General features: G+C 41.1%; 1 protein-coding gene across 1 annotated transcript; it reads left to right on the forward strand.

Annotated features, from left to right (window-relative positions):
* The first annotated feature begins 8801 nt into the window (after positions 1 to 8801).
* Positions 8802 to 9338, forward strand: LOC104221214 (protein LIGHT-DEPENDENT SHORT HYPOCOTYLS 4-like). The gene has a single exon (XM_009772224.2). It carries the CDS (start codon positions 8802 to 8804, stop codon positions 9336 to 9338), a length of 537 nt encoding a protein of 178 aa, XP_009770526.1.
* Positions 9339 to 13510: the final 4172 nt, after the last annotated feature.

Raw genomic sequence — 13510 nt, forward strand, 5'->3', positions numbered from 1 at the left:
AGTACAAAAGCTGACCGACCGGATAGCCACCCTATAAAGATTCATCTCGTGGTCCTCCGATTGGTGCCACAAATTTTTTGGCGTACTCAAAAAATACAATGGACTACAATGGAATTCCGAGTGCATCAATGCCTTAAAAGAACTAAAGGTCTACCTGTCTTCGCCACCGTTGCTCACTAAGGAAGAACTCGGAGAATGCCTCCTCGTCTACTTGGCCGTATCTGACGTAGCAGTAACTGTTATCCTGGTATGAGAAAACAAAGGTATCAATCTCCGATCCATTACATAAGCAAAACTTTGGCCGACACTGAAACGAGGTACCCCCACATCGAGAAGTTAGCTCTGGCCCTGGTCGTAGCTTCATAGAAACTTAGACCTTATTTCCAGTGCCACCCCATCTCGGTGGTCATGACTTTTCCTTTAAGGAGTATCTTGCATAAACCCGAATTGTGGGGCAGATTGGCCAAGTGGGCCATAGAGCTGAGCGAGCATGATATAACCTATCAGCCGCGAATAACAATAAAGTCACAAGTTTTTGCCGACTTTGTCACCGACTTCAGTGCGAAGATAATATCCGAATTTGAAAAGGAAATGACTACTACCTTCGCCAAAGTACACGACCAATGGGTTTTGTACACCGATGGCGCTTCTAACGCATCAGGATCTGGACTGGGACTCGTGCTCGAGGTTCCAACCGGTGAAATGGTTCGCCAATCCATACGATGACCTGATATGACTAAAAATGAGGCCAAGTACGAGGCTATGATTGCAGGGTTAAAGTTAGCATTAAAGTACGGAGTACATCAAATCATCCTTCAATACGACTCGCAGCTCGTTGTCAATCAAGTCACCGGGACTTTCCAAATTAAGGAGCAACGATTATAGAAATGTCAGGTCGGGATTTGCAAACTATTACCCGAGTTCAACGAATGACAACTTGATCAAATACCTCGAGCGTAGAACATCAAAGCGGACGGCCTCGCCAAATTGGCAGTGGCCACCAAAAGCATAACCGGAGAGGGGACGTGGTCACTCTCCTCCATTCATCGTTGGACCAAATTGAGGTACACTCTATATACCTAACTTGGGAATGGCACAATCGTATTATCTCATACCTACAGGACGGAGTGCTCCCACCAGACAAAAAAGAAGCCAAGAAGCTTTGAATGCAGGCGGCCAGGTACAACGTCGTCAATAATGACTTGTACAAAAGAACATTTGGTGGGCCCCTGGAAAAATGTTTAGGGCCAAATCAAACACGGCGCGTCTTAAAGTAAGTACATGAGGGCCACTACGAAGCTCACACTGACAACCGAGCTCTCGTTAGATGCCTCATACGGGCAGGCTATTATTGGATCACGATGAAGAGGGAAGCCGTCGACTTCGTCAAAAGGTGCGAGCAATGACAAAGATACACCCCCATGATTCACCAAGTGGGCGAACACCTTAATTTTAGTCACTTCGCCATGGCTTTCATCAAGTGGGGAATGGACATTGTCGGACCCCTCCCGGCGGGACGAGGTAATGTACGATTTCTTTTAGTTTTGATTGACTATTTTTCCAAATGGGTAGAAGCAGGTGCATTCGCCCAAATACGCAAATAAGAAGTAATCACGTTCATATGGGGAAATATCATGTGCCAGTTCGGCATTCCCAAAGTAATTAGTTGTGACAACGGTCCTCAGTTCACTGGAAAAAAAATCACCAAGTTTTTTGAAAATGGTACATCAAAAGAATACTCTCCATGCCATATCACCCCGCAGGAGACGGTCAGGCGGAATCCTCCAATAAAATAATATTGAATATCATGAAAAAGAAACTCAAAAACGCCAAGGAACTGTGGACGGAAGTGCTACCAGAAGTGTTATGGGCATATCGTACCTCGCCAAAGACGAGCACAGGGGAAACGCCATACTCACTAGTCTATGGGACTGATGCAATGATACTAGCTGAGGTCGAGGAGCCCAGTCTGAGATACTCAAATGAAATAGGGCCAAGAAACGACGAGAACAAAAGGCAAGACCTCGATGAAGCCGAAGAGCGAAGAGACATGGCCTACATAAGAATGATATCTCAAAAACAATAGGCAGAGCGGTACTACAACAAAAAAGCCAAAATCAGGCCACTCAAAGTCGGGACTATGTACTCAAAGCCAAAACACAAGCAAGCACAGACCCACGAGAAGGCAAACTAGGGACCAATTAGGATGGCCCATACAAAATCACGGTGGCATAAGCAAAGGGTCATTCCAACTAGAAACAATGGAAGGAAATTACTACCAAACAATTGGAACGTCGTCCACCTCAAATACTTCAACTTCCAAGGATAGACGTCTCCCGAGTCGTACTCTTTTTTCCCTTACCCGAGTTTTGTCCCAATAGGGTTTTCTCGATGAGGTTTTTAACGAGGCAATGAAGAGAGCGTCTCAGAGTTTAGGTATAGATTCATCGCTCGACCTATCAACTACTTTTCCAGGTCAACCAATGAAGGGACTAGATAGACTGGGACTTCAGAAAAACATGCAAACTTCAACGTATATAAACTTCTCCAATGAATATATAAACAAAGCAAAATATGCAAACACATGAGTTTTTCATCTCCACCAAGTTCCTATATTACGCCAAGAGTCAAACATTCGACCTCGCTCGAATCGACTCACATTCGACCTCACTCAAATCGACTCACATTAGACCTCGCTCGAATTTATTTACATTCGACCTCGCTCAAATTTATTTACATTCGACCTCGTTCGAATCACTTAAAGAGTCAAACATTTGACCTCGCTCGAATCGACTCACATTCGACCTTGCTCGAATTTATTTACATTCGACCTCGTTTGACCTCGCTCAAATCGACTCACATTCGACCTCGTTCGAATTTATTTACATTCGACCTCGTTCGAATCACTTAAAGAGTCAAACATTAGACATCGCTCGAGTTGACTCACATTCGACCTCGCTCGAATTTATTTATATTAGGCCTCATTCGAATCACTTAAAGAGTCAAACATTCAACCTCGCTCAAATTGACTTACATTCGATCTCGCTCGAATTTATTTATTTGACCTCGTTCGAATTTACTCACACTCAATCTCGCTCGAATCGACTTACATTCGACTCCGTTCAAATTCATTAACATTCGACTTTGTTCGAAATTTATTAACATTCGACCTTGTTCGAATAAACTAGCGTTCGAACTTGCTCAAATTAATTGACATTCGACCTCGGTCACGTCAACTAAGTCAGGAACTCTTACAAAGGAAAAAACATACGAAGAAAAATGAAAAGAGCCAAAAACATACAACAAAAAGACAATAGTCATTCCATTCCAAAATAGAGAATATCTTACAAAGGGCCAAAAAGACAACCCCCAGCCAAAAGAGAAAAAGAGAAAAGAGAAAAAACTAAGTACAAGAAAATCACACTGCATCACCACGCTGCACTATCTCCGCCTGCGCCATTGCCACCTTCACCGCCCGGCCCAACAATACCATCTCCACCCTCGCCATTTAAGTACTCATTTTTGTACCAAGCATCTGGCTTAATCTCATCCAAATCTTCCTCTTCGTCATCCATCCCGGGCGTGCCGGGGTCATAGCCGCAAGCGGCACGAGCTTCCTCAAACTCTAACTTTGAGGCTTTCCCGGTCACCGTCAAACCTCTGTATATGTCAAGGTGAGCCTCAGCATGGACCCACTTCTCATACAAGTCTTGTGGTACATTGGGATAAGTGGATGCATGAGAGGTAGACGACCGAGCCTGCTGCTGCGCTTTCTCGACCTTAAGGACAGCTATCTGCTCATTCAAATCCTGAACGTCTCCTTCCAATCTACCTATCTGCTCTTCGAGCCTCGCCTCTTTAAAAGCAAAGGTCTCTGCTTCACTAAACCGCTCTGATCTGAAGACACGGAGGGTGCCCGCTAGAGCCGTCTCCTCCGCCATAGCAACTGATCTAGCTCTCTCAACTCGCTCCAACTCCACAGTTTTGGAAGCCAGCTCATCCCTTGAGCCGTTGACTACAGTTGCACTCTGCTCAAGCTTAGCCCATAAAGACGTCACCTGAGCTTGGAGGTCGATGCACTTAGGCATGACCCCCTTGCTCACCTCGAGCTCATCGTTCATAGTCATTAACGTCTCTTCAAGCTCACTGCATCTGCCAATAATCCTCATGAGCTTGTCATCCTTCTCCTTCAACTCGCCATCCTTTGCCTTCAACTCCTCATTCTTCTACCTCAGATCGTCATGGAGGGTTGGGAACAAAGCGTCCTCACCAATCATATGGACCAGGGCTTTGTCCTTGGTACAACATTCTCTGTATTTTGACTCCATCTTTTTGTAGAATCTCGTCCTCTTCTCCTCCCAACAGGTGCTCTCAATATCCAAGATGAGGGTCTGATAAACAGATGAAGAAGGGTCAGCAAAGACAAATAACGCAAAAGGAAGAAGAAATCGAAACGCTAAAAGGGGACTTACTCGCAGGCCATCCCAGAAATGCCTAACGACATGTCCGCATCCTTCATCGTCTCAAGGTCCTATTCTCGGGCTCCGCGCATAAAGGGGCCAAAGCTGGAACCACACTCTCTGAGTTGACCAACAAGTTAAAATCCACAAGGATGATAATATTTCTAGTGGAACCCTCGGTCCTCACCTTCACTCGAGTAAATATCTCCTCAAAAGTCCGCACCTCCTCGGGGTCGATATTAGAACCAGACCTGTCATCCTCCACGGTGACCGTTTTTCCTCTACTACTAGCAGACTATGAGCCAACCTCGGCTGACCCCGGTGTTTCTATTTTCGTAACTGCCTCCGCCATCTCCAATGACCTAGCTTCCGCAACAATCTCCGGTGGGGGAGAAGTCCCCGTGGCTGAAGTGCACGTCGCTTTCACATCCATGATCATGGCCCGTTCGAGTGCGACCACGGCCTCCACTCATCGCCTCTTCAATGGCGTCGCTTCCTCCTCGCCAGGGGAATATTCACCCACTAAATGAACCACCGGGCAAGCTGGGATCTCCACTGACGGAGTTACCGTCTGACGACCATGCTCGCTTAATACCGGAGTTTGGAAAGAAGTATTTCGCACATACTCGACCAACACAAACTGCATCCCAGCCGAAGCAACCGCCTGACGAATTGCGGGGACAAGAGCCTTCGCCTTCTTAAAAGTTCTCCGACCTAGCATCAAAGGAAAACCATAAACGGAAAAAGACATGCACCACTGCAAAAGCAAAATAGTTATAAGGGCGAAACCCGACTTACTGATCGAGGGCTTGAGCCCGAATCTCTTGTTGAAGGACACCCAGTCACGGATCCCTATGGTGTGAGGCAAAACGCGGGCCACCCAATCACTGATATCGGCAACAAAAGATGGGGGATGCCTCTCAGCTGCAAAGGGAAAAACGATGTAACAAGTCATGAATCGCGAAGAGAAGGGAAGAACGTACTCCAAATAAGGATACTTACGAGCAAAATTCCAATGTTCAAGAAAGTCACTAGGGTTTGCCACTACGTGCTCAGTTTTAACATAGAAATAATGGGCCCAAAATTGGCGGTTCGTCCTGTCATCCATCCCCGCCACCAACCCTTTGGTTCCGCGGTGGCGAAGGTGAATCATTGTGCCCTTATAAAAGCTCGGCCCGAAGAGATGCAGAAGATGGCGATAGAGACTTCGTAGCCGGTGAGCTCCACAAACTTTTCCAACATAAGGAAGATCTTGTAAAGGTTAGGAGAGAGATGTGACAGACATATATGGTAGTAGCGGAAGAACTCCCCTGCCAACGGAGGAAGAGGAAGAGAATAGCCTATATGGAATAGGTAGGCATAAAATGCACAATACCCAGGCCTGTGAACTTGAATCACGTTGTCTCCGGTCGGAACCAGGTGAATGTGGGCTGGAATGCCGTATTTGGCCCTAAGGGCGGCAAGGTGTTTCGCCACCATCTTTAACTTCGTAGACTCCGGTTCAAGGGTGGGTTCCTTAGAGAAGTCAGACCTGGAAGTTGGGGACGAGGAATGATCTCCTCCACAATGGGAAAGCTTTCATCCTCCACCACCGCTGATTCTCCACCACCGGAAGGCATGGCCACCGATAATGGAGTATGGTCAGAAATTCTCTCAGCGTTGGGGGTCACAGTAGCCATTTTCTGATGATTTGTATACGAGGGGACAGAAAAAGAAGAAAGGTTGGCAATGGCAGTGGTTACAGGAAGCAAGAACACAAGAAGGAGAAAAGGAAGCAAGTGCAGGGCTGAAGAAACTAGAAGAATGCAAAAGTTTCTTTAAGAAGTTTTCCCCTCTTTATTTATAGAATCGCAAGCAACCGCCAGTGGCCCTAGAATCAAAACGACAGGGCTCGAGGAATGAGGCAACGCATCGGGAAGATGTGCAATGATGACGCATACGTTGTGACGTCATCCTGCACCAACCCCATGACCCACGAATCTCAAAGCGACACGTCATTACTTTGGTAACTGACACCTCCACTCGATCACCACGTCAAAAATTTCTTCACAAATCGCTGACTGAAAAGGTCCACTCATCGGGGCCGACTAGAAGGCGACCCCGACAAGTGGACGGACTAACTGTATGGGTCAAAATCTTGCGGAGGAAGTTGAGCGTGGTAAGATCGTAAGGTGAAAAGACGGCGTTCTGATTTGGGCGGATAGGTCGAGGTCGACCAAAGCCCAACAACGAGCAGTCGATGAGCGAGCCGCAGAGGTCAAGGTCGAGTAGCGAAGAGTAGGAATAACGGCTAGTGTAGTCTTGTAACTAATGACATGAATATTCTCCTGGATATTCCCATTGTTGTACTTTTTAGGGTTTTTAGAGAATATCCCATATAAATACAAAGAGAGGGAGAAGAAAAAAGGGCATGTGGCATTGAATCTGAGAAAATTATTGTAAAAAGTTGACCCTTGAGAGAAAATACAAAGTTCACCTTTCCATAGTGATTGATTTTATCGATTATTCTTCCCTTTCACGCACATGATCCAAGTGAGCAGTACTGCCATATTTCGTTGTGAGAAGGAAGAATCTTCCACATAATTTGATATTTGGGTGAATTGTTCTTCCTATTTACATTTACTGCCATTTTTTATATTTATTGCTCATTACTCATTCTTCATTTACTCTCTAAAGTGCGCATTTAGGATTGAATACACGACTCTAAGCACTAGGTAAACAATATCATCCAAACTCTAAGCTAGATCTAAGAATTATTATGCTTGATTAAGATTTACTTTTCATCTCAGTTGTCATTTAATTAATTTAACAAAAATATTATACTTTTGGTCGAACAAATTGGAGTAGTAATTTAAAAATAAACGCCCGACACCAGATGAGAGAAAAGAATAGACATAGGTGGTCAAAACAAGTTAAGCCACTTTGACACGGATAATAAAAAGACAAAAGCAGGAAGGAAAGAAAAGAAAAGGGTGAAATAGAATGATGATGATAATGACGATCCTCCAAGTTTTGATTTTGATAAGACAATAAGGAGATGAAGTTACATTTGACAAGACTAGTTGAAGTGATTTTCACTCTGTCATAACTCGTAGGTCCCTTCCCCACTTATCTTTTTTGGTCCGTCTTTTCTTTCTTTCTTTCTCCGCCATTACTTTTCCTCTACAAAAGTCTACTCTCTCTCTTCACTATTTTCTACTTTTACCTCGTTTATATTTAAGATTTTTTTTTGTATAAAATTCTATACTCTATTATTTTTATAACATCTAATATTTTTGTATAACTATAATACTACTACTATATAGTATAACCTTTTGTATATAATTAATAAATTATTTGATTTTAGTATTTATAAACTTCACATAATTTATGGTCGAGAAATCAAATGTTGTATTATTGATTTTGGTATAACTAGTGTAATTTATTTTATACACAAGTGAAATAAAATATGTATATTCACAGTACATGAATAAAAATTTCTAAAAATAGATAAAGCTTAAAATGAGGTAATTTATATATAACAATCCATGCATAAAATGTATAATTATCATTTCACTACATAATATTTATTTATTACTCATCTTGTTTCAGTTCATGTGAACCTGTTTCCTTTTTGGTCTGTTCCAAAAAGAATGACCCGTTTCTAAATTTGGTAACAATTTAGTTTAAACTTACAATTCTACTCTAGTTGAGAAGCTTTTATGACCACACAGATACTCTGGGCCCCTTTTGACTTGTTTAGAACCACAAATTCCAAAAGTCTTCATTTTTTCTTAAATATCGTGTCCAGTCAAACAAGTTCACATAAATTGGAACGGAAGAAGTAATACTTATTTCCTGCGTATCAATCTAGACATTATTATTCTCTTCATAAAATAATCAGCACATTATAATAAGAGTACTTTTTTATAAACTGCAATTACTAATAAACAAACCACCCCAAATTATATTTATTTTCACTCCGAAGTGTTTTTTGCTCCGGACTACTCTTGCCTCCTTACACTAAACTTGAAGTTTTTTAGTTAATATGCGAGGTCATTTTAGAATGCAAATTAAGTACTCTACAATTTATTGGATACGTATATGTCTCAATATATGTTCTTTTTTATGACAGTCATTTTATCCACAATTATGAATTTTACTTTGTGAAAAAAAAAACAAGTATTTTAAATTTCACATTTTCAAGAAATATTCCTTCTTGTCCATGACAAACAAACATCAAATAAATCAAATCACCACCCTCAACAAGTAAAATTATTTAACTCTCTCATTTCCTATATATAGTGAGGCGGATCCCTCCAAGAACTTCAAAAAGTTAAAAGTCCCCCACAAACAACAGCCATGTTAGACGTGTATAGTACAAGTTCTATCCCAGAAAACTTCTCCCCACCGATTGCGGCACCGCCGCCATCACCGGCAGTGAGCCGTTACGAGCTACAAAAGCGGCGAGACTGGAACACATTCGGCCAGTACTTGAAAAACCACAAACCACCACTGATACTATCAAGGTGCAGCGGAGCAAACATTCTTGAATTCTTAAAGTACCTTGACCAGTTCGGAAAAACCAAAGTTCACAACTGTTGTTGTCCGTTTTTCGGACACCCTCAGCCGCCGGCACCATGTACATGTCCGTTGAAACAAGCGTGGGGCAGCCTTGACGCGCTAGTTGGTAGGCTACGCGCTGCTTTTGAAGAGAACGGAGGACGCGCAGAGACAAACCCGTTTGGGGCGAGAGCAGTGAGGTTGTATTTGAGGGAAGTGAGGGATTCACAAGCTAAGGCAAGAGGGATTGCTTATGAGAAGAAGAAAAGAAAGAATAATAAGCGACATTTTCAGGAGCAAGAAAAAGAAGGAGATAAGAACTTGAAGCTTCCATAGACATAGTTACGTTGTTTCAGTTTTTTGAATTTAGCTTTGTTGGATGATACGTATGTATATAAACCAGGCTAGTTCTCTTTTTGATAACCAACCCTAATTTCCACCTCTTAGCTCCTTAGCTAGCCAATGTGGATATATAGTGCTCTTCCCTTTTTATGTTATGTTTTTGTTAATACCATCCTTCTGCTGCAATTGAAATTTTTAGTAATTCTTAATATATGTATATAGTGGAAGATATCTTTAGAAAAGTTATCAGTGTCAGTCTATTTTATACTCCATGTATAATGGTGAAAGAAAAATCAAGAGCACAACCGTTGGCTAAGATGAGAAAATACAAAGAATGTAATGGAGTATTATGTTTTATTTACTGTTCTTTTGTGTTATATGTTGCCAATCTTCTCATGTAAAAAGGAATACTATATAGGAGTAACTAAAAGAACTACACTTGTAATGTACCATAAAACTGACCTATAGTCTTATAAGATTTAACGCATTTATTTAAACAAGTGAAATCTGAACAACCCATTTATTTCACTAGTTAGTAAATACAAGCACATGCATAAGTGGAGACTAATTAACTAAAAAGTTCATGACCGACGTCGGGGAGTACTTGAACTAATAGAAGATTGCTTCAACAATTACATAAAACAGTGCTTTCACCGTTTGAAATCTTTCATAGAAAGTTTTCTGACAGAAGAAAAAAAAAAATACGGTGATCGAGTTCTTATGATAGAAATTATTATACATATAATTTCAGAGGATACAGGATTGTGTAGTGTCTCTTCCCATTTTTAAATATTATGTAACTCCTTTAAATATGGAGTAATAAATATACATAATATATAGTAGCAAATATTAGGGTATGTATATTAGAGTCCAAAACGCTTTTGATGTTTTTTTTTGGACAAAAACCATTTTTATACTGCTTAAAAAAAAGTTACATAAATGAGTAAAACGCAATACCATACTGCGTTTTACTTAAAAAAATTTTTTTTTTGTAATTCGCAGTACCGTACTGCGTTTTACTTTAATTTTTTTTTGTAATTCGCAATATAATATTGCGTTTTATAAAGCTGTTCGCAGTATTATACTGCGTTTTACTTAAAACGCAGTATAATACTGCGAACAGCTTTATAAAACGCAGCCCCTTCTTCTTCCTTGGACCACTGAACCGACGCCCCCTTCCTTTAAAAATTTCGATTCTGCTGGTCCCCCCCTCCCCCCACCCTGCGACAAACTTAAAAAAAAAAAGTTTCGGCCCCACCCGTCACCTAAAGAGCAAGGAGTGTAGGTCCCACATACAAGACAAGCTTTGGATTCCTTCTTTCGGGTGCAAAAATTCGATTTCAATCTAATTCAAAAAACTTAAATCAAGGTATTTCGATTTTATTTATGTCGAAACGCGTATAGTACATGCATATTTGTATTGTTTAATGTGTTTCCATGTTAATTTGTGTTATGTTTGTGTTTAAATTTGTATCTTATTTATACCTGGATTGATTTATTAGCTTTGGTACAAAAAAATGTTAAAATTTGATAAATTATTTGTATTGTTAAAAAATTAATATTATTTATTTTGTTTGTTGTTCATATTTGTATTTTATGTTAGTTGTTTTTATATGTAATATTGACCTTTTAGCGTAGTAAAATATAGAGCCTTTTAGTGTAGTAAAATATAGAGTCTTTTAGTGTAGTAAAATATAGAGCCTTTTAGTGTTGTAAAATATAGAGCATTTTAGCGTAGTAAAATGTAGAGCCTTTTAGCGTAGAGTCTATGTAGTTTAAGTATGTAGTAACTGCAAACTCTATCCAATTACACTTTACAAAATTAATTATTTAATTTATAATAATAAACTTACAAAAGTAACAAATTAATATATGTTGTAAAATTAACTCAAATATCGAGCCTGGAACCCATACATAATTAATCAGTCCAATTTTAAACATAATTAATTATTTAATTTATTAAGCTAACAGACACAATTCTAAAAATATTGAAATTAACACGCATAATAATTAAGGATAACTCGGTACTACCGGGCCTCAAATATCGAGCCTGGAACCCATGCATAATTATTCAGTCCAATTTTAAATATAATTAATTATTTAATTTATTAAGCTAACAGACACAATTCTAAAAATATTGAAATTAACACGCATAATAATTAAGGATAACTCGGTGCTACCGGGCCTCAGATATCGAGCTTGGAACCCATACATAATTATTCAGTCCAATTTTAAATATAATTAATTATTTAATTTATTAAGCTAACAGGCACAATTCTAAAAATATTGAAATTAACACGCATAATAATTAAGGATAACTCGGTGCTACCGGGCCTCAAATATCGAGCCTGGAACCCATACATAATTATTCAGTCCAATTTTAAACATAATTAATTATTTAATTTATTAAGCTAACACACACAATTCTAAAAATGTTGAAATTAACACGCATAATAATTAAGGATAACTCGGTGCTACCGGGCCTCAAATATCGAGCCTGGAACCCATACATAATTATTCAGTCCAATTTTAAACATAATTAATTATTTAATTTATTAAGCTAACACACACAATTCTAAAAATGTTGAAATTAACACGCATAATAATTAAGGATAACTCGGTGCTACCGGGCCTCAAATATCGAGCCTGGAACCCATACATAATTATTCAGTCCAATTTTAAACATAATTAATTATTTAATTTATTAAGCTAACACACACAATTAATTTTGTTTAAATTATAGTAGACGACATGGACTTTCCTCCGCCTGCGCATCCCGGACCTGCCGAGGATCAGCTACTAGTGTTGCAGGGCGACCATAGGTCCTCATTTGTATGGGAGGGACAGCTATCGATGCAGCCTCTCCGCCCCAGGAGACCTGACGATTTGTGGGAGTTCATTGGGGAGCATCCTTTCCATGCCCATGTAGTCGCGTGTCTACAAGCTACGGGCATCTATACGATTTTTGAGCTTGGACGGATGCAGCTTGATTGGTCTCTCATCACGGCCTTGGTAGAGCGGTGGCGACCGAAGACGCACACTTTTCACTTGCCCACTGGAGAGGCCACCATCACACTGGAGGATGTTCAGGTTTTGTACGGGCTGCGCGTAGATGGACGGGCCGTAGCACTGCCCCAGTACATTAGATCCATGACGCGTGCACAATTTTTGGATATGATGATGCATTTTACTGGTTATAGTCCTCAGGGTGACGCTGGGGGCAGTCGCGTTGCTTTGTCAGCCATCAGAGATCATATGGCGTTTTTACACCCAGACATTACCGGCGAGACGGAGGATCTCCATATTGAGAGGTACACGCGGTTGGCGCTGCTCCTGCTTTTCGGGTGTGTCTTGTTCCCGAACACTTCGGGGAGTAAAGTGAGTATGCGCTTTCTCCATCATCTTCAGGAGTTGGATGGTTTACCCCAGTACAGTTGGGGTGCTGCTGTTCTCGCATACCTGTATAGGAGCATGTGTTGGTCGAGCATGGGCCCAGCGGTGGACATATGTGGTTTTCTGTCCCTCCTACAGGTGACAACATTTTCGAATACTCTGTTCATTTCTCCGAATTCTATATGGTCGAAATGACTCATAAATTTTACATCAACCTTTTATCTTAGGTTTGGGCCTGGCAGCGGATCATGCCGTTGCAGCCACCTCTACCAGCACTTGCGCCTGGTGAGGCTTATCCGTTTCTCCCTCTAGCTTCTAGGTGGATTCTCCGGCGTGGGAACTACCGAGGGACCGATGCTCATCATAATCTCCCCCTTATCAGGGATGTGCTAGATATGCTGGTGGACGGACAGGTAGATATGTACCTACACTTACTTGTTTAAATTGAGTTGTGTTGTGCATACTCACTTTTATGTTATTATTTAGCAGTTCATCTGGACGCCATACAACGACGAGTTGGTAGCTCAGCTGCCCTTTTATTGCTCAGTCGATCGAATGTTTTGGAGCACCTCCGTCCCGATGATCTTCTTCGATATGGTTGAGTATCATGCCACAGAGCGTGTGCTTCGCCAGTTTCACTGTCCCCAGCCTATACCGAGGGATCCTGGATGGGTGGCTATATAGTATCAGTGGAATGACCGTGCCAGGCTGGACGATATATATATGGGATGGCTGGAGCAGCAGGTCCTTATTTGGGAGGAGCACCGAGCTGA

This window comes from Nicotiana sylvestris, chromosome 2 (assembly GCF_000393655.2).
Source record: "Nicotiana sylvestris chromosome 2, ASM39365v2, whole genome shotgun sequence".
In the NCBI taxonomy this organism is placed as follows: Eukaryota; Viridiplantae; Streptophyta; class Magnoliopsida; order Solanales; family Solanaceae; genus Nicotiana; species Nicotiana sylvestris.